Source organism: Tympanuchus pallidicinctus, unplaced genomic scaffold (assembly GCF_026119805.1).
Source record: "Tympanuchus pallidicinctus isolate F22 unplaced genomic scaffold, pur_lepc_1.0 scaffold15, whole genome shotgun sequence".
NCBI classification, from domain to species: Eukaryota; Metazoa; Chordata; class Aves; order Galliformes; family Phasianidae; genus Tympanuchus; species Tympanuchus pallidicinctus.
Window position 1 is genome coordinate 6,509,815 of NW_026294669.1, and position 21,724 is coordinate 6,531,538.

Sequence of the window (21,724 nt, forward strand, 5' to 3'; positions counted from 1 at the left end):
ATTTAGTGGAAGTGGAAAGGCTTCCCTTCTGTGGGAATAAAAACAATGGTTATCACTTCTTTCCTAATAACAGTGTCTATGCAGCAATTTCCATACGTAGTTCTCAGAATGCTGCACAATGGATGTTATTTCTGTGAGGCAAATGCTGCAGAACATAACAGGGCTACACCAGGAGGACATGTCCAGCCATGGTTACACCAGTAAAGACCTTAACAAGAATGTATCCAGGGAGTAGGTGGCATTATGATCCCCTGTTCTCAAACACCAACTACTGCGCAATCCAAACAAGGGTTTGCACAGCTGGCTGGGCTGCGATGTCGGCATTTCACTTAGGTATATCTGTGGAGTGCAGGAGCAGAGGCACACAGATCTCCAGTTTAGAGATGACATCAGCTCAAGATGAAATCATAGAGTAGAATCATAGAACCGTTTGAGCTGGGAGGATCCTTTAAAGGTCATCTAATCCAAATCCCCTGCAATGAACAGGGACATCGACAGCCAGGTCAGGGTGCTCAGAGCCCAGTCCAGGCTGACCTTGAATGACTCCAGGGACAGAGCATCCTGTTCCATTGCTTCACTACTCTCATTGTGAAAGGGTAGTAACAGTAGAATGAAAGGGAATTTAAAAAGGGTAGTGACAGCTCTTCCCTATCGTACAGAGGTAATGACAGCAGTGCTAGAGTATTGATCATTAAATACATTATTTTCCAACAACATTAAATTTTATTATTCAAAACCCTTTGCAGATACAACTGAAAGAGCCTCTGTTTAGACAAACAGCAGAGCTGATGCTGGTCAATGTCTGAGTCAGTTTAGTCTTGCAGAGAAATGAGGTTTTTTAGTCCAGATGTAGCACTGTACTGCTGCATCCGACGCTTCCAAGAACGAAGCTATCAAACTGCTGTAGAAGATTCAGGGTTGCAAAAGCTCAGGATGATGCTCACCAGTTGGTCCCTCTATTAGATCTGCCACTACATCACAGTTATGTCACTGCAGTTTATAATGCAGAGGTGGCCAGGGCTGCCGATGCTTTTGGCAGCACACTGCATTGCTCTGTGACCACAAGCACAGCAGGAGTTCTGATAAACCACACAGTGGTGAAAGCAAACAGTGCATCCTGTGTCCTGTGCCAAATTCCTGACCACTCCTGTGCTCTCTGCCACACAAGCTAAGGCTTAACAAATTCTCATTTATTTCCAGGTTTCTAAAAAATGCTAAAGTTTGGAAGCGGTGTTCCAGAAAAAAATAATAATAAAAAAAACCTACTACCTTTCAAATGATACCATTATGTTCTCAATACATTAACATTGCGATTCTGCAGTTAACACTTAGCATACATTCACCTTGCATAGAGATGTTCTGTCAAATGCAACAATAAATAAATATTTTCCCAAGTCTGAGACTAAGTAAAATGGAGTTTTCATTTTCCTCCGAATAACAAGCTATTAAGCTTGTTTCAGGACAAGTGTCACTCTTGTACAGTGCAAGCAGCCAGACAGATACCAGTAGTGTAAATGTGGTCCAGGAAGAACAGATGGAATGAAGTTCTGAAGCTACTGATACAAAAAACTGATACTTTTCAAGTGAATGCCCCACGGGGACATCCGAGATTGATATATTCATCTTGGTGGTGGTGTCTAAGATAAACAAATAAATTGGAACACTGGAATTAATAGCACTAAGTAAATACTAATTGATGCACTCATACCCAAGTGGTCACCAGCTTAAGTTTGTGTGCAACAAACTGAAGAAGATTTAGATGTGCCACTATCTGAGGATTCCAGAGAGGAATCCTTTTGGTTACCAGTGCTCTAGCAAGCTGGAAAGCTCTGCAAATGCGAGTCTAAAAAAGTTTTCAGAAATGGTTCAGCTAGCTCATATTGCAACCACAGCTAAACAGCCATGTCACCCAAGTGTTTGAATAAAGCTAACCAAACTACTTCTTTTCATGGGGAAGCCTGTGAGATGTACTTTGCTTTATAATTTCTGATATGCAATGCAACTGCTGATTTAGAATGAACATTGCAATTTGAATTATTTCCTCAACCTTCACACTTAGTTTTCCTCTCAGGAAAAGGAAGGTGTTTTTTCCTTTGTAATGACATTACCACTAGCTCTCAGTGTTGTTTGCCTTCTGTGCTATTACTAAAAAAGATCCATGATTTCCTGGCTATGTTTAAGTGTGTTTTCCTGATTCAATTATCTTTTTCAGTAAAAAAGAGAAGGTAAAAAAAAATCAAGTAATTCTACTTTCTGGGCTATAGCTATAGCCAGTAGAGTATGCAGATACATCAAAGAGCACGTGTTTGCTTCTGAGTGTGAAGGGCATAAACGAAGCCACTTCCTCAATGGGATGCATTTTGCCTTCCAAAGCATTGCCACTTATCACAACCTTCTATTTCACATCAACTTTTACAGGATCTAAGAATGACAGAATAACACTTTAGAATTAATCATTTAAACTCAACAAAAAGCCCACTTTAGTCGCCAGGAAATCTAATAAGGGATGGTTTCAGATCAAAGAGTAATTTTGAGCCACTGCAAAGACAGATCAACTTAAATGAGGAATTGGAGGTAAACTTCTTCTGAAATTCAGTAATTAAATACAAAGGCAATTTAGAGTTTTTGGGTTGTCTGTCTACCATGACAACATACAATTGCCCACGTCAGCGCAGTGCCTCAAAACACTTTGCATTATAAATCACAGATTTGTGAATAGCATTTGTGCAACTCACTGCAAGTGCCACTGGTTGCAATTTGCAGTGCATTAAGCGGAGCACCAACTAGTGGCTGCAATATTCACAAAGAGCACTTCTTTAATATTGACTGGAATGGATTTTCCTGTGGTAAGTGACGCAAGCTGCTGCTGTCTGATTATGGCTGGGGCTGCAATGTCAAAGTACAATTGGGCTGAACTCCTGCTGCCTAGCACTGAGAATTTGTAGTGAATGTTTTACACGTTTATATAATTCATTGTTTGGTGAATGGTTTTTTGTCTCTAGTTAGACAGCATTTTTAGGAACAAAAAAGTACTTGTTTCAGTATAGTTGTTCTTCTAACACATTTGCTCATCTCAGTGGTAAGTTCCTGAACAACTGGATATAGTAAAACTTCTTAGGGGCATGGAACACCGCTGCTTGTTAGCAATAAGATTTTATACTATTTGTGTAGCCTTTAATTTTCAGATCCTGTAACAAATTAGATATGCTTATAAAATTAATGAAAATAATTACTTTCTAGTATTACTAACTAACAAAAACCAACATTCGGTCCCTTCATTTCAAGTGATAAAAGGAAAGCAGTTACACCAGCTCAATGGAACTGAACTGCCTCTTCCAGAGAGGCTCACTGGTTTAGTGGGGAGCTGGATAGGAAAACAGAGGAGGGCTACCACATGAAGATGGGCCCTGCATGAAAACTTCTTATTTCATTCTCCTTTACTTCCTCTTTTAATGTTTTTTTGGTTTGGTGGCTTTTTTGTTTGTTTGTTTGTTTGTTTGTTTGTTTTTAAGATAAAAGCCATGCATACCACAACTATATTTTGCCCGTTGGTGACCAGAAATGGTAGTGCTCTGACATCAGTATCTATATACCATTAGGTAGATGCAGAGCTATGAGTTTGCCAGGAGCTCTGCTTTTATGAAGGAAACAGGATCTCCTACTGAGCCACTTGCCAAGCATTGGCTCCTATTGTTTGTCTCACGGCCTGGCCATTGCTCACTGGCTAAAAGTACAGATACTATTCCAGGATCCTATTGTAATTCCACAAGTATGTGAAAGCAAGTAAAACTAAATTCGGGAACATTGGTACTGTTGTGAGATCATCAAACATTAGCACATTTGTGAGGTCTACCATCCTGGCCTTGTTCCCTTCCCTGCTCTGTCAATGACTTTGTGCCTCTGCCTTTAGAGTAGAAAAGTTCTGTGATATATGTGCTCCACCAGTAGGGAATTAGAGGGATAGAGCTGGGTTGCCCTCCCCAGGTAGTGGCACCTCCACCTGAGCCAAGAGCTGTAGATATGCAAAGTCCCCATGTAAATGTAACTCACACGAGCAGAGAATGAGCCTGAATAAGTGGGAATAAGAAAATGGCACTGTAGCTCAGCATGACAGGAGATGATAGTTACTGACACCAGCATTAGCATTTGCTATGGTTTCATGATGCAGAAATGCACCCAGAAGCACATTTTGGCTGCTGCAACATGAGCTGGAGGATGAAGAAAGAGAAGGTTGGTGCTGGGGGAAAGATGGATAGCTATTCAAAACTTCCTGATGTCCAGCTACTTGCCAGGACTTTCAAAGGCTTGATAAGATTGTGGTAGGAAGCAGTACATTACCTATTGCATTATCTACAGTCCTGCACTGCACAGGTGAATTAAAAGCATACTTTACTGAAGCTCAGTCTACCACAAGTCAAAAAAAAAAAAAGCTGTAAGTAGAGAACAAATAATTGAACAGCCTGAATTTATGGCAATGATTGTGATAAGTTTTTATAACAGGCACTGGTAGGTCCTCTTTATAGAAGCCCTATCCAGAGACAAACTTCAGCACAAGTTTAGGTTCTTTCCTACTATGTGCTTGACTAGCAGGAGAGTTTAAAGGACCTGTTTAACACTAAGCTAATTTTTTGTGTCTTCTTGGCTTTTCTTACTTTTCCATTATAGGCTCAGACCAACAAAATTCTTTCATCTCAGCCCCTTTTTACTTATTATTTAAAATTTCAAAAACAGTAACTGATGCAACATGACAATTAAATTAAATTACCTACCCATCTCTAGCTTGGAGCCTCTTATATGGTACATAAAGAACCAGTATGAAAATCAGCTCAGAATATAGAATGCAGGGAACCCTAGACAACGCTTGCTTCTCACACACTAAATCCTTGCCATTGCTTTCATGCTGCTGGGACTGCTGGTTTCTCCTTTCCTGGTCACTGCAAATTTTAGGATTAAGGCAAAATCCCACTGGTCAGTTCTTTTGAAGCTGTTAAACCTTTGCCCCGTAGCAGATGGTGCTTCATGAGGTAGAACTTTATGTTTTAGAAACATCACCCTCGAGAACCATATTGTGGTGCAGAGGAAGGGATCACAGATAGTTCATAGGAAGATATAAGATAGGAAGAAATTTGCACCGCTGAAGTCACTCTCCAAATGTTAAATGAAGAAAAGGTTGAGAGTTTTATTCTAAAAAGTGCATCACACACAGGATCAGATATTGTTGCCATGGCTGGCTTCCTTTATTGCTTTGACTAAATCCGTATTTGATGCATTAAGGATGGATTGGGTTACTCCTGAGTAGAAGTAGGTCAAATTGTCTTTAAGCCACAGCTCCCTCACTCATAGACATGACTGAAGAAAGCACTATAGATTCTTCCCTAATTTTTTAAAATCCTTAGCATGTTCAATTGCAGGGCAGTTCATAAATTGACTTGCAGTTAATGCATAATGCCATCTAGTGGGAAAATCAACAAGTATGGATGCAAAAAGTTTGTCTAGATATCCCATGAAATGTAAGTCTAATTAATGTCACAACCACTTGCCAGTTTTCATACTGATTTAAATTTAAAGCAAAAGAGCTATAGTTTAATTTTCAAAACCTCCATAATAAAAGATCTTCACCAGATTTGAATACATTCCAAAGATGTTTAATCCCTAAATGCAAGGTATGCAAATCTTGGTCTCAGTGAACTTGTATACACAATGATTGTAGGATATCAAACAGACCTTGGAAGTATCTTGATTTTCTGTTCTAATTTTACTTAAGGATTGAATTTCTTGATCAATAAAATGAAACATTTCAAGCTGGTAAGGGAGAGAATTCAAAGAAAAACCTGTGGTTCTGGAGAGTTCCAGATTGAATGATCATCTGCAGAACTATGAGGTCACTTTTCTGTGCCCATAAACAAATAAAAGTCAGAAAGAAGATAGTGAAAAAGTGCCTAAAAATCAAATTTATTCAATCCAAAGGAAATAGGCTAGTCATAAGTAGAATAAGTGGCCAAGAGAAGCTACTTGTATCAGATAAGTAACATACTCTGATAATAGCCTTTCTAAAATCAACATCAAGGGAACAATGGAAGAGAAGTAAGCCATCAGAATTTTATCCTTCATAAAAGCATAGCACCTGACATTTATTGGTGAATTAAATCAGTCTCCAAACCTCTGCACATTTTGCATCAGTCTGTTTTGATACTGTTCAACTTAGAATTTCCTAGGTAAAAGCTTATGAAACCCTTGATCTTTATATTATTTCAATCCTACAGATGTAGACAGGAAGGAGCCAGTGGAGATTGCTTAGTTCAGCTATCTCTGAGAAGGATTATTAGCTCCCTTACACATGGTCAAATGTGGATGTAAGTGGATTTTTTCCAGCTGAATTTAGAAATCCTCCAGTGAGGAAGATTCCACCGCCTCTCAGTAAACTCTTTTGCTGCTGCATGAAGATCCCAGCAAAGAGTATTTTGTAATGTCCAGTTTCAACCTCAAGCCACAACTTTTGACCATTGCCCCAGGTAATCTACTCTTACAGGTCTGTTCATTTTTTCCCCTTAGTTATGAGAAGAATACTGAGATACTTTCTTAAGGAAGGGAAAAAGGACAAGCAGTTCTACTGAAGATGTAAAACGGACATTGGTAATAGTAATAAAAAAGTATCTTATGGGCGTGAAATAGTGTGTAGAAGCTTTCCAACAGAACAGTGTGAAAATGAAATTAAACGTCTGTGTCTATTGACACAGTATATACTGAACCCTGATATTGACAATTCAGGTAGTCTTGATAGTGAAGAAGGAGAAGCTGTTTGTATTACTACATAACTGCAGAGCCCTTTAATTTTAGGGCACCATTGACAGCTTTACAGAAAATCCAAACAAAGCAGAAAATGAATTTGTCATAATCCGACTCAGTTATGTGACTGACACCTCCCTCTTCCTTTTTGGTTATGGGACAGTTTTATTGTGGCAGATGTTAAAAACCTCACATTTCCAACTCCAAACAGCAATTGCCATTCTCTATAATCATTCTAGATAAGCACTCAAGTGCAGATGAACAGAACTCTATTTACAATTTACTTGGTGTAAGAACAGTATAAACATTATTATTACCTTGGTATAGTTGAGTGAAAAGGTATTTCCTCAAATACATACATTGTGTTTTGGTTAGAAAAATAACTGGCAGATGACACTAGTTGCCAAGGAATAAGATTTTAATCCAAGTCACAATTTGGAGAGTTTAAAAGACTGGAAAAGCAAATAGATGTGGGTTGAATACCATTATGCATAAAACACAACGTGTTTATTTTCTGGCACAGGTGAATCCCATAATTAAATGCAGCTGGTCCCTTTTCTCATAAAAGTCTTACCTCCAAGGTGTGTATTATCATGTCTTAAAACATATTTTCTGATGCATAAGGTTAGAAATATAAGCTATACATTTGTAATAAACCTGTGGATCTACACTGAATAGGAAACAAATGTGTGTTTATCTTTGTACACAGAACTCTTAAAATTTATGTCTGACGTGGTGGGAAAAGATCGCAGTAGGCAGGCATGTCAGAAGGAATGGGCACTGGCTTGGGAATAGGACAGCAGACCCATCTGTATATGATAAAAACATGTGGTTTCTGTGGTTTAAGCATATAAACTTAATGGAAAATTGTGAAAGATACTGGAGTTATGCACATATGTTGGAAACGTCTATCACTAAGATGTATGAATTATAATGAAGAAATTATGAGTCATTGAATAAGTTTATTACAAAATTTTACTGATTCTACTGATTCTTACTCCCAAGGAATTTCCTAGTTCTCTATTCTTCTGTTCCTCGATGCAGAAATGAAATCTCATCTGCTGATACATATTTATTAAGCTGTGGTTAGAATCTCAGTGGAAGAAGACTTAGCTCTACATAGCATAAGAAGATCTAGATTCGTCAGAAGTTGTTAGAGAAAAAAATAATACAACTGAAACTCAGCAGCAAAAAAGGAAAACTATCAATTAAAAATCAGGTTGCCTCCTCTTTAAAATTCAGTTCCCTTTCTTTTCCACCTTTCTTGTACTCTTGCGGATATTATCAATGAAATATTACTACTATGATTGCCAAGTCAGTTTCACTCCATTCACTGGAAACAAAGCATCTTTAGCGATGTAATGTAATTGGGAATGGAGGCACACATCTTTCAGGGCTGAGCAGCATTTATCTGAGCAAAATGGTAAGTTTTGGTTTTGTAGGTAAACCTTGTGGTTTCCCATATTTACACAGAAATTTTAACTCCAATTTACAACAGCTTTTAAAAAAGCGTTAAGATGGAAAATGACCGCTGTGAAGAATCTGTTTCCAGAGCTTTTCATTACTGCAAGATGACATAGATTGCATGCTGTGTTTTTGTGCCTCCTTTGTTGCAACAACGGCTTTTATTAATGCTGGTGGCTCCTGCTAGCTCGGGCATTTTTTGCAAATATGATCCTGCAATATCATATAGAAGAGTAGGTGCTTATGCGAGGTTTGTCAATTACTTGCCAAGGTCATACATGCTGTATTCCCTGGGAATCATATTATAGGCTTTCTTTCATAGCCTGAAGGAAGTCAGCAAATTATCAAACTCTTTTCTCAAAACAACATTCTGATTATATTTGATCCAAGTTAATAATCAGACTAAAACTATGGAAGTAAGGACTGCACAGCACAGTGAATAATCTATAAAAAGAAAATACTAATTTCATTAAAAGAAGTCTGTTAAATATAGAATCTGGAGGATTTAATCACTAAAGAGGCATATTTCATCTGTTAGTTTTAGCAGAGAAAGTGTCTCAATGGTGAGAATGATGTAAAGTACCTTACCACTTCATGCACACAACTGAATGAGGATGCTATTACCTCCTGCTATGGTGCCATGAAGGGCACATTGATAGAAGCAAGAAATGAACATTTTCTTCCAAATGTCAGGCATAAGGCCTCTGCTAGACCAAACGAAAAAACCTTCCTGGCTAACACTGCCAGAAAAAGGCCATTTTTGTGTTTGGGATGTGTATGAAACAAGGGCCTGAAAACAAAATGGCTAATGGTGACAGAATTGTATTTCTCTTATTTCTTTAAATATAGTAAACATAATCACCAGGCAGGTTGACCAGATCTTTCCTGATGTGCAAGAGGGCTCCCAGTTGAAGTACTGCACTCAAGATGTTAGTTAACATGGACTACTGACTAATTAATGCTAATGAAATCAAGAAAACTTTCTTCTCAGAAGCTTCTGGGCACACCACAGTGTTGTTATTTCAGGTGTATGGGAACAGCAGAATCAGGGCCTGAACCTCTGATTGACCACCTGAGGCGAGCCATGAGTCAGCCCTGGGAGCACAGCTGAAGGCAATTCACCCGTGCTGCTGGAAGGGGGGGAGCCTGGCTGCACCTCTCCTGGACCCAGTTAAAAACTGACTGCCAGGGGGGAAAGGTCTCTTCTGGAGATCCCTCCTTTGGAGTTTTACAGCGAGCCCAGGACAAGGGTAAGCACTCTATTTTCTTTTTGGTATAGTAACCTGCTTAGCCAAACTCTCCTGTTTATTTCATAGTTATGACATATGTATATTCACTGATTATACACAGGTGAAAGCATTTGTGTCAGTAGTGCTAACAAGAAGATAAAACAGAGAAAGTCCATAGTTTTCAGAATAACAAACATGTGATACTTCTGAACTCCACACAGATTGAAAAGGAATAAGAGATGTTCTGCACTTGTACTGTGCTGCCTGAAGGACAAGGACTTATTTCACTGTTGTCACCCATTGGTTCTACTCTCATTCTATATGATACAGTAGCCCCATATTCTTTCTGCCTTTTTGCACTGTGGTACTCTTTGCTGTGCCATAATAGGTGTTGATGGTACTGTGGGAACGTGTTTGAGTGAAACAAAGGGGCTGTGACTCAGGAAGCGAAACTACTGTACTGCCAAGAGGTTGCTTATTTCCTCAGAAGAATGTCTACCTTGGAAAAGAAAAAATAGATGGGCCTAATCCAAATTTTGTCAAATATAACAAATTCTGTGGATGCTGGGAGGTAGAGTGGGCCTAAAGGAAAAAGCTCAAATCTGAGAGTGGTTTTTCCTTTATTCAGAAGAAAGAAGGAGGAAGGTTAGAAAGGAAGAAAGTACAAACCACCACCACAAATAACCTCAGCAAAACCAGACTACAGATAATCCAGATGATGAAAACTCCTGCTTGTTTTCATCTTTTCTGGTTGCTGTAGTGCAAGAGGGCTCCATTTTGTTTGGAGCCACCATTTCATGGAAGCCAGAATGCTATGGAAATTGCAGGTGGTTCTAACAGAGCAAAATTCTGTGTGTATTAATCTTGCAGCAGCTGCAGCGTTTGGCATGGTATCAGTCTACCCAGAATGAACCCAGGGAAATGGTTCCTTTCCTTTTACTTTGTTCTTGTTCATACCCAACAAAAGGATATTCAAGGGGCCAAGAAATAATATTATATAATTATTATGGTCGGGCCTTTTTCTCTTAATTATCTTTGTGTACACACTTGCTACACAAGAAGTACAACAGGGCTGGAAAATCAGACTCAGGCCTTTAAACCCCCAACTCTACTTTTTTTTTATCCAATGGAATATACTTTGGGTAAAGGAGCTATTGTGAGACATAGCAAGCAGTGCTGGAAAGGAAAGCAGTTTCCAGCTTCTGAGGCATGGTGGTCTTTCTGATTTTTTGTAGTTAGCTTATATAAATAATTGCCTGATCTGAATGCCTCTCCATTGTGGAGCTGCTTAAAGTAGCAACTTTGTATTTGTATAAGGCTGAGTACATCATTTCTCACATGAGGCCATGTTTCAAACTACTGAATAGAGAAATTAAAAAAAAAAAAACCAAAACAACAAAAAAACAACACTAATATTCTTTGCAAGCCTCATTCTTTGCTATAGCGTGAACACTACAGCATTTATCCAGAGACAGCTGCAGACCCTGCCAGTCTGTAAGAACAGCAGCTGAGAACATCTAAAAAAAGAAGGAATATATGAAAGTTGAAAATTGTGGTGAGGTCTTCTTGGCACCTTGTTTTTTCCACTCAGATCATTTGGAAACCTACTGCTTTAACTTCCTTGTAAAGAAGCTGAATTAGGAATCTCCAGGTACTTTCCTCTTGGGACCATTTCTGTAAGTTATAAAAATGCTAAAGTAGTTTAGACAGACTTACAGAAAGGAGGTATTGTTTGATGAGAGTTGCTAGTCTATCTCCCATTGATGAAAGGAATGGACACATCTCCCTAGAAGAGAAAGGATCCTGCAATAGATAGGGAGCATTAAACCCCTTAAAGCAATTTCAAGGGACTGTATGAACTCCACACAGAAGCATACCTCCCAGAAGTACTTGTATCCTTGCCAGATCCTGAAAAGACCCTGATCCCTTGTCTCTCACAAGCCTACTAAACTGGTTCTGCTTATTTAAGGATCTTCATTTCTTTACAAACACATTTTAAGTGGCAGTTACTTTGAGAAAATAAAAGGTATTTTCTGCTTTTCATTCATATCTTACATGCATACACGTGCAGATGTTTCCTCATATCTTGGAGGTTTAAATGTCACCAAACCTTTGTGAATAATTTACCAATTAAGAAAAAAAAAAAAGCAACACAATCAATCAATAGTTTCCAACCTCTCCCAACTAAGCCCAAACTCAAAAAAACATTTCCCCAAAATAACTCACTTGTGTTAGCTTATGCAGGTGAGAAACTTTTGACAGTAAGAACAAATAGTCTATAGTACTATAGTATCCATTACATGAGGGAAAAGTACCCTAGGTATTTCTTATATTCATATTTATGTAGATCCATCTAGTAGAGCAAGAGCGTCACAAAGCAGGGTGGGTTGGCTAAGGGTGAAGATGAAAGGGGCGTGAAGACTTCAAAAATATTTCCTAGGCACAGCAAAGTGTACACAAAGGAATCAAGAGATTATGTAAAGAGCAAACACCGACCTCTCACCATGACAGCCAACCCCATTCTGTACAGTTACCTGAATGCCAGCCAGTTCCTAAAATAACAATTGATGTCACTTTCTTTAATGTTCACTGGTGTTTAATTTTTCGAGTAATCAATATTTTAAAGTATACATTCAAGTGATTTTGAAGATTGCCTTACAGGACCAAGAGGTGTTTTAAGGAAAAATTAAGCCATTGTGATGTTCCATGAACCATTCCCAAATTGACATTCCTAAAGCATTGCAAAAACTTTTTAAGGCAAGATCAACAGCTTATAAAATCATATTCATACATTTGCATAACTGTTAGGTTCCCCCTGGCCCTTCTGTACTCCCCAAATCTGTTGCTTTATTGAGAGAGAAAGACGGTCTCATCTTTATTTAACGTAATAGAGATTACATGCATATATATCAGTGGAGTACTTGGGCTGCAGTGCCTAATGGCCTTCTGATATTTTTCCTAAATGCAAGTCCAAGCACAACGCAGTTCCAAAATTTATGTGCATGCTACCAAGCATGCAACTGGGAGCTGTGCTAGCATGGAAATTGCTTCTGTTTATTTGCACCTCTCGATTTAGTCATTAGAAACCAGCAGAGAAGTAGAAGATAACAGTTCTGGCACGGATCTATCAGTAACACTTTCTATTTTTTCCACTTCTGTTCTCCCAAGGCTTTTATTTTTTCCCTCTGTTCCCCAGCCCTGGGAATGGCAGCTGAGTGAACTGGCGGCTCCTCTGGGTGCCGGCAGGCCTCCAGCTCCAACTTCACCCTTCCGTGAGAGCGCTGTACCTTTTAGGGCAGGTTTTAGCCTAACGTTGTTAACAAAGGACTGTCAGTACAACAAAATTTCTGCGTTGTGGGGTCTGGAGAAGGGCGCACATGGCGACAAATGGCTCCGGTGGGCCGAGCGGGCACGCGGCAGCGCTGCCCTCAGCCTTCACCCCAGGGACCGACTCGGCCGACCGCCTTAATTACGCCCACGGTGCTGGAGCCACCTGCAGGTTCCGAAGGGCGAGAGGCCCCCCGGGGCGGCTCACAGCAGACCTTCCGGCCGATGCCCACAGAAACAATTCCCGCCCGCCTCGAGGGCAGCCCGGCCGTACGGGACGGCCCCTCGCGCGCCGCTCCTCGCGAGGCCGCGCGCCGTACCCGCGGGCGGAGAGCCGCTCCCTGGGGCGGGGAGGGGACGGGCGGCGCGGGGAGGCGGCACCGCTCTCCCACCTGCTCCCCCCCACCCCCGGCGGCGGCGAGGTTAGCGATGAGGCGGCCGCGGGGAGCGGCCGGAGGAGTTTGTTCTCTCCTCGTCTCCCCGATGCTCTGAGCCGGAGTCTCCTCCTCCCTCCGGGCTCGCACCGGGGCTGGATGCTCCGCTCGCTCCTCGCTCCGCAGCCGCCGCCCGATTCCCGCGAGCCATGGAGCCGCCCGCAGCCGCCCTGGACAGCACTCCTGACCCCGCCATCGTGCAGCCCCCCGGGAGCAGCCCGCCCGTGCCTGCCCGGGAGCAGCAGCAGGAGCAGGAGCAGCTACGGATCGGGGAGAGCGGGCGGTTCGGCGAGGGGCCGGAGGACAGAGGTGGGCGCTTCGCACGGTTCCCTCGGGACGAGTCCCGTCACATCCCCGCTCCGTCCCCGGGCCCCTACGAGCCGGCATCCGTTTGTCAGCCTGCCTCCAACCTACCCCGGGTTTTCCCTTTCCGAGATATTTTTATAAACTCCCTTCGTGGCCGTTCCCACCTCGACCGAAACTCGCCTGCTTGCCGCGGCGCTGCGCGGGAAGAGCCGCTCGGCTGTGAGGGGCGGGCAGGGCGCTGCGGTCCCGTCGTGGCACTTGCGCTACCCCTGCCCCACGAAACTGTTGTTGTTTTGTTATTTACTTGGTTGTCTGACCAGGGATGGAAAGCCGCCGGCTTCCAAACCGCGTCAGTTAGCTTTCAGCCTTAAAGGCGCTGGTTTTGGACGCCGTTCCCTGTGTGCGTGGCTCTTGGCTTACCTGCTGCCCCCTGGGAGCGCCGCCAGCTGCCGTTGTAACCCTCCTCCGTAATGCCTCCATAACGCCTCCAGGCTCCCAATTCACGCAATTTGTCTCCATTTTTATTTCACATACCAGGCTTAGCATCTCTCTTGCATTCCTCCTTCCAGCCCCCCAACCCCCCTTTCTCTCTCTCTCTCTTTTTTTTCTTTAAGCATCCCAAAGTCACTTCCACATTCCCATCATACATGTAAACCTGTATCTCCCATTCTTCCCCAGCTCTACAAACTCCTGTTGTGCTTGCTTACATCTCCTGGGTGTGAAGTAGGGCAGCAGTGGGGAAGAGCAGTCACCGTCTTCCTGGCAGGTTTCAGTCACACTGGGGGCATCTGCTTCCCAGGGGAACCTGGCTGTGGCATCCGATGGCGGAGGACAGACATCTTGACTCGGGGCAGTTTGAGGCTTTGGTTCTATTCTAGATCATAGGCACCACAGATTTTGGTTGGGGTTCAGATGTGGATGTTTAAGTGCAGAAATTCTTAATTTGTGCCCAGTATGACAGAGCTAAAGATGAAAGCTGGCCATCTTGGTATGAATTCCTGTAAGGGAGAATCTGATATACATAGCCTTATCTCTTCCTTGGAGTGAGAAGAGACTAAAGCTGATTCTATTTCTTTCTCTGTGTTCACGCTCTCTCGTAGCCTTTGCAGTATCTTTTTCTCATCACTTTTCCTATGGTCACCAATTCCATCTACAGGCATCATTCCCAGTCATTGTAGAGGAAATCCTGGTATGCTTTTTGCAGGTTGTCCATATTGGAATTGTTACAGTCTGTCCTTTTAGACTGTACTGTTTCTAATGATCCTTTCCTATGAATCATAGCAGATCCAGTTATAGAGATGATACTTCCATGTTTGCTAAAAATAAAAAATAACCTCAAATTTTAGAACAAGATATTTACTCTTTAAGATGCAGATCCAGAATGAGTGGTAATTTTTCAGACGGGGTCTTCTAATGTCTTAGATGAACAATTTTCTATTTGCCTTATCTCTTCCACAAATTCTGTCTTGACATTTTAAAATGATCTCTTAGCCAAACAGAAAAGTACTTCTGGTAAGTCAGCATATGGTAAAGAATATCCTAGAATTGCTTCACAAATATGCCAAGCTTGTGTTCTGCAACTGTTAGGCAGGTTTTTTCTACTTCTGATTTTTTTTTTTTTTTAAGAAAATCTGCTAATATAGGAAGGTACTAAAAATAAAAAAATAAAAATCCAGTGGATTTAACCAGCTCATGATCTCTTCTTTACCTCAGGGATGTCTGTGTGTGAAATAAAATATTGGTAGTAAAAACATCCAGTATGTTAATTTTAGAATGGAAGAATCTTAACAGTAGATATTAGCTTTTCATTTCTGTTGCAATGCAGATTGCAGGTTCTTTCAGAATATCTTTCAGCCTCCAATGGTTGCTTAAAATTTGTTTTCTTATGGTCAGTGGAAAAAAAATTATGGAGGTTTACTTTCTGAATTGTGTTGTTGTGTGTAAATTAATGAGCTGGTGTTGATTTGTGTTATGTGAATCCTGCTATGGGTTTGGCAGTGATGTGAATGAGTTTGTATTATTCCATGCCATCCCCTAGGACACTCCTAAAAACAATATGATCCTTCTAAGGGATTAAAATGTTAAATATGGTAAATGTATTTGAATTCTTGTAGGAAGGAAGGGATCACCTCTCTGATAGCTGGAATATACCAGCCATTTTGAGAGAGAACGACACACACGCACACGGCAGAAGTGGTTCTGTTTTATAAGGATTGCAGTCTCTGTTGTACTGGACATGTGCTCGACACATGAATAGCAATCAGGAGTTCTATGCTAGCCATGGGGCTTATTATTCATTTCTCAATTTAATTAGGATACTATTTGATTTGTAATTATCAACTGTATATGTTGGTCTTCCCAGGTAGTAGTGAGCAGTAGCCATGAACTGTAGGATGTCTTTAAAGAATGAATCAGGTGAGGATGTCTGCCATTCTCTTCTGTGTTTATTTCAGATTTGAGGTCTTGATACTCAGAATTGGCTTAGGAAAACCACCTCGTTTTGCATTCCAACAAGATTTGGCCCTTAGTTTAGAATTTTTGAACTGGGGAGAGAGGAGAAGGGGGAAAATACCACAAACATAAGAAGGTGCTCTCTGCATGATTACATTAGTAGAAATTAATTCTTTATTTCAAGATCTGTTTTTAATGACCTCACAGCAGATAGCAATTAAACTCTATATATATACTGAAAAAATATAGGTGAAACATTGCAAAAATACAGACCCATTCCTTTGCACAAGTGAAGGCAGACTGTGTAAGAAATGGCTGTGCAGTCCTGTAAGGGACTCAGACCTTTCGGAGTTGTCATCTGGTAGATTTCAGGTATTAGAAGAAGAACTCACGTAGTAAGAAGCAAACACTGTTTCATAATAGGCCTTCATTTTTTGTTCATAAAGAGGGCAGGGTGTAGTACAAAAGGCAGGCAGTATTTTGAGTTTTCTGAGAATACAGGAACAGCATTAAATTAAATTCTTCCAGTTTCTTTCTGGACTCTCATAGAGAAACTCTGTCCACTTTCCTTGCAGGAATAAAAAAGCATAAAACATTTTTCCAAGAGGGAGTGAATGTGACCAGCAAGACTTGGATTAGAACTGGTCATTCTGACAGGCTTGGAATGGCAGAATAAAATCTGGTGGCTGAAATTGTTCCTACCCTTGGACGCCTGCCCCTCACTGACACATGCTGCCCCTGAGGCAGGGATGGCTGATCCACTTCTGCATTGATTGCAAAACCAATGCAGCTTACAGCCAGCGTATTACGGTCAGTTGAAATTAATATCTGGTAACATTAACGGACTGAGTTAAGCATGGTGTAGAGTCAGGAGTACACCCATAAGCAGATCGCTTGTCCCCACCCTCAAAGCGACAATGAGAGAAAGACTGGAGATAAAACTGGGGAAGGTGAGGATATTACAGCTTCAGCTGTTAGATTGCGATCTGCTTTGTCCCCCAGCGCTCCTGTTCTCTAGCCCTTGCCTAAGGTGTGAGACCAGATGAAAGACTGCATTATTAAACTGGTGTTGTGTACACTGGGGGCAGGCGAGATAGTCATCTGAGAAAAGCCACCCACAATTCCTGGAGTAATTTGTTAAGAAAGTGAAAAATCATTGTGCCTTCTCTTACCAGCTGAGCAGATTTGAGTTGCAACTTGCTGGTGAAAAAGAAGTATTTGTGTGTTTTAAATGAAATAAGTATCTTCAGCAGGAAAGAATCTGGATGGGATAAACAAAAGACAAGCCTGTTTGGTTATGAATGCAACCCAAAAAGTGGCTTAAAACCCAGGCTGAGAGAACAAAAGCCAATTAAAGCAATTTTATTTTATTTTTTAACTTGAATTCTTTTCTGCTATTTAAGACAAGTGGAAAAAAAAATTCCACTAATGGAAAGCATCAGTAATGAGAGAAAGCAGTCCTGTTTGCTTCTGTTAGCAGACTTTTACCCTGATTGCAGTAAGGCCAGAACTGTTCTTCAATCAGTCCCTAATGCAGCTTCTGGTTGGAGATATCTTCTTGCTATGTGGGACTGTGCTTCAAGGGGTCTTTTCAACTGTGATAGCTTTGCTTCTAAGGAGTGCCTGCTTCTACTTTGATGAGCAGTATGCTCACAGTATTTCCGTGCATTGGTAGGTTACTTCTCAGAGACTGTCAGACCTGCATTTTTCTCCTATGTTTATTGTGTTCAGGATCCTAAATTCCTGAAATGATTTTTGGTCTCAATGAGTGTAGCACTGGGGCCTTCATTGTGTGGATGTAAAGGTGGAAAACAGTGATGTAAATTTCTGTTCACTGCTGTACAGTTGCAGTGCTCTTTTAAGTGACTGAGGTGCAAGCTTTCTATTCTTTGTGAAATCAAAACAGCTTGTGTGTGCTTTGCTTGCTTACTCATACATTTTTGATGGCTTCATTCACCTAACCATGATCGTGTGAGGAGGGTTTGATTCTGTATTGATTCTAACAGTAATATAGAATGTGAATGTGAGATTTAGGTCTGAACTAACGCAGCTGTGCCTTTAAAAAGAGCAATGTATTGTTCATACCCTCTTTGCTTATTGCTTATCAGGTTTACTAGAAAGCAGTACAAGGCTAAAACCTCATGAAGCTCAAAGCTACAGAAAGAAGGCATTGTGGGTTTCCTGGGTCTCCATTATTGTCACACTGGCTCTTGCAGTGGCTGCTTTCAGTGAGTATTGGGAATATTTTAAATCTTCACACCTCTTTCTTTTTCTTTTCTCCTCTTTTTTTTTTTTTTTTTTTTTTGTATTTTTTTTCCTTGTATTCTTTTGGGTTGTCAGAATTTCTCAGAATCTTTATGGAAGCTTTCTCATGTTTCTTTGCGACTGCTGAAAAGATTTCTCTCTGGGCTGCCTGTGTCTGCAGAGTGCTTATGAATTAGTAAAACTGTTGGTTTTTTTCTGCAAAGAACAAGGTTGTTGAAGGTCGGAGAAAGAAACAGGAGATGTTGATTCCTGCTAGCATTTATGCATGTGAAATTGTTCATTTTACGGAGTACAGTAAAAAATCATTATGCACTGAATTGCCTTTAACCAAAGAGGTCAAATAAGCCTTAATCCACCTGGGATTCATAGTTGCAACAGTATAGGAAATATTAATGAATTATAAGGGGAAATATATAGTTTTTTTTACTTGGCAGGTACTCGAAGACAGTGTTAATGTGGAGGAACAAAACCAGCCTCTTGTTAAGCTGGTGGTTTTCTATAATTCTCAGGACATATTGTTTATTTTGCCTTTACACAAAGAATTCAGGAAAAAAGAACCCAACGCACTGAACCAAAACATCTTTACTTTGAAAAATATATTTCTTGTATTTCAAAACAGGAAAAAACTACTGCATTGTCTAAATAAAGATATATTTTAGTTTAGTGCAAAAATGCACTAAATTGTCATAAAAACAAAAAGAATTGTGGAACCTGGATCAAAATGTTTGCAATGGTACGTTCTCTACTTAAAAGGGGGGGGGGGAACACAAAAAAACCCATGATTTTTCAGCTTGATAAAGGCAGACTTGCTTTTTTGTTGTGGTTTTTGTTTGCTTTTGAAGCTGCAGCAGCATGTGTTTTATTATCCTCATCTACAGCCTTCGACCTGCTGCTGGAAGTTGGTGTCAGCTCCCAGGAGGCGTTATTAGAATCTGACCAAATGGTCTCTGAAAACTGGACGTACATTACTTGGAGCAATTTTAATAGAAATTCAGGTACAATAGCCTGATTCAAAAAGCAGAGAAAAGAGCAGGAATGCTTGAGAGCAAAATCTAGCACTGTAAAAAGAATTTGAATATTAACAACAAAGCAGGACAGCTGAATGAAAAGGCTCTAGTCTGTCTTTTGTACTGAGGAAACTATGTTTTAGAACAAAACAATCTTAGGGAATATTGAGAAATGGCTTGATTTTGTCAGAGTTACAAAATATAAGTACAAAATGGGCAATAAAACACTCAATTTCTTTTAAAAAGATATTTTTAAAAAATTAGGCTGCACGGAAGCTTTTTATTTTCTGTTTTACTTATTTGTGGCAATCATAGTGTTGAGAAACTCTACAAAAAGAAACCCAGGAAAACAGTCTAGCAATAAAGAAGGTGGTCTCTGCCTGCATGCACTGTTTCTGCTTGTTCAGTTGCAGTGGATGGCACTGAACTGCTGAAGTCAGCTGTTAATAGCAGACTGATTTTTTGAATCTTTTCTTGTGATCTGATGGGGCTGAATTTGTGAAGAGCAGAGGGGGAACCAGCTGAAGTATTGCTAGGGCTTCTGATATTCTTAACATTAAAACTTTTTAATATTTGAAGAAAATACGGTGGTTCATCGTTTTGCTTCCCCGTGTCATTTTTGCAGTTCTACTCAGTTTATTGTTTTACACTGGCTGAGCTCACCCTTTTTACTGTCCTTTTAGCAGGTTCCTCTAGCCAATCCATGGGTTGGGAGGCATGGCAGCTTACCAGGGTGGTGTCCTGTTTGATATAAATGACGAGTTGTCACTTTGGGGTGTCTGACACTGCCAGTTCTTTGCAAACACCTGCTATTTAAAGCATCCCATTTCCTTTTTACCCCTTGTCTGTGGTGGTAAGGTGTTAGCAACGTATCCCTGATGCTGTATTTCAGTGAAAAGTGGGGACCTGCTGTGCTAATTGTGTGACTGCACTGTCTGTTCTCTTGCAGCACTGACTGTATTCTCACTACTCTTTATGATTTCCATAAAAAGTCTTTCTGTAAATACTTTCATAGGCCTTCAAATACTTTCTTCTAATGTAACTTACAACACTGCATTTGCAGCTGCAGTTGAAGTCATAAAGATACTTGGCTAGGGAACTGAACTACTTGATAAATGCAGATGAGGCAATGGAGGACCTGAAGGGTAGGAAAAAGGTCTCATTTGGGTCTCTGTGTATCTTTTCATGACATCTTTCTGCTGCTCTTTAGAACCTATATTCCTGATGGGACATTGCTGGTGGCAACTTTTTGGTAACTGAGGAGGATGGGAAGCAAATTATTGAATGTCTTTTATTTTGGGAGTTAAGTGTGTATAAATTAAAATGATGATATTCTTACATATGCTTGTGTGTGTATATATGTTTTATAATTGCCTCAGGTGATTGGAATTTGTTCTTTCCGATACGGGCTATTTTGTGGGTTTAAGTACTGGAAGGGAGGAGGAGAATTGTTGATGTATGCATCAAAGTTGGGTTTGTTCTCTGCATTGAAGAGGTTGAATTAGTCTAGTTGGGTCTGGAACAAATCGACTGCTTAAGGGAAAATGAAACTGCTATCTTTTGTTCACAAATGTTGAGAAGTAGAACTTCCATAACAGCAAAATCAGGGTTTTCCTTCAACTGAATGAAAAGATGTCTTGCCATCAGGCATTTAATATGCTTCATTTTACCACAGAAATGCTGTACTTATAAAAGATCACTTGGAAGCTTCAGCAGTCTCTAAACACTGCTTTCCCATCTCTAAACACAACACCTGCACTGGATGGTAACTGGGATCCCTTCAGCTCTGGGTGCTGCTGAAGGTATTGCTTGCCAGCACGTAGTTGCACAAGGCTTCTGTGAAGTCCTTAAATACTTCAGTTTGTAAAACTGTTGTTGTCAGCAGAACCTTATGATGTTGTCTACAGTGGCTGTAAGTTAGGCTTGCTTAGGATCAGTTATGCATATTCTGACATTTGTGGGTTTTGTGCAATATGTTTACGTTCAGATACTGAGCAATGCCTGACAGATCAGTCAATTTCACTTTTCATTTCTGTGTTGCCTGAAATATCCATGCTTGTGGAATTATCATCGAGAGTGGATTTTGATCCTTTCAAATATGTAGTCAGAAACAGAGCCTAAGCACGATAAAAGTTACAAAGATGAATGTTGGCTTGTTGCTCAGCACCCCAAGTAGTAATGGAGTAACCATGTTGATATAATTACATCTCTCTGATATACAGTAACCCAAGAGAAGAACGTTAGCATAATAAAACACTTTTAATGCATATTTGTGTGTACTATAATGGTGCGATCTAAATCATTTTGTAATAACCATAACTTCTTTCTAGAGCTGCAGTACTGTAAGTTCATAGTGAGCCTTGTTTCAGTGTTACAATAGAGAATGAGGGATTGCCACAGGTGGAAGGGAATTTCTGTGTTTTGAAATGTTACTCTTTGTGTCTTGACGTTCCTG

General features: G+C 40.5%; 1 protein-coding gene across 9 annotated transcripts in view; it reads left to right on the forward strand.

Moving 5' to 3' along the window:
• The window catches only part of TMEM163 (transmembrane protein 163), a 106,412-nt gene that overhangs the window by 6,767 nt on the left and 77,921 nt on the right, over nt 1–21,724 (forward strand). For 2 of the 9 annotated variants that reach the window (XM_052674873.1, XM_052674872.1), the window contains exons 1-2: nt 13,154–13,549; nt 18,106–18,225. The exons of 1 other annotated variant lie outside the window; for it this stretch is intronic. In XM_052674873.1, coding sequence (XP_052530833.1) covers nt 13,390–13,549; nt 18,106–18,225 — 280 coding nt within the window. In that variant the 5' untranslated portion in view covers nt 13,154–13,389. Of the gene's footprint in view, nt 1–13,141; nt 13,550–18,105; nt 18,226–21,724 lie in introns of those variants that run through there. 6 more of the 9 variants (XM_052674874.1, XM_052674875.1, XM_052674878.1 and 3 more) reach the window with 6 other exon arrangements.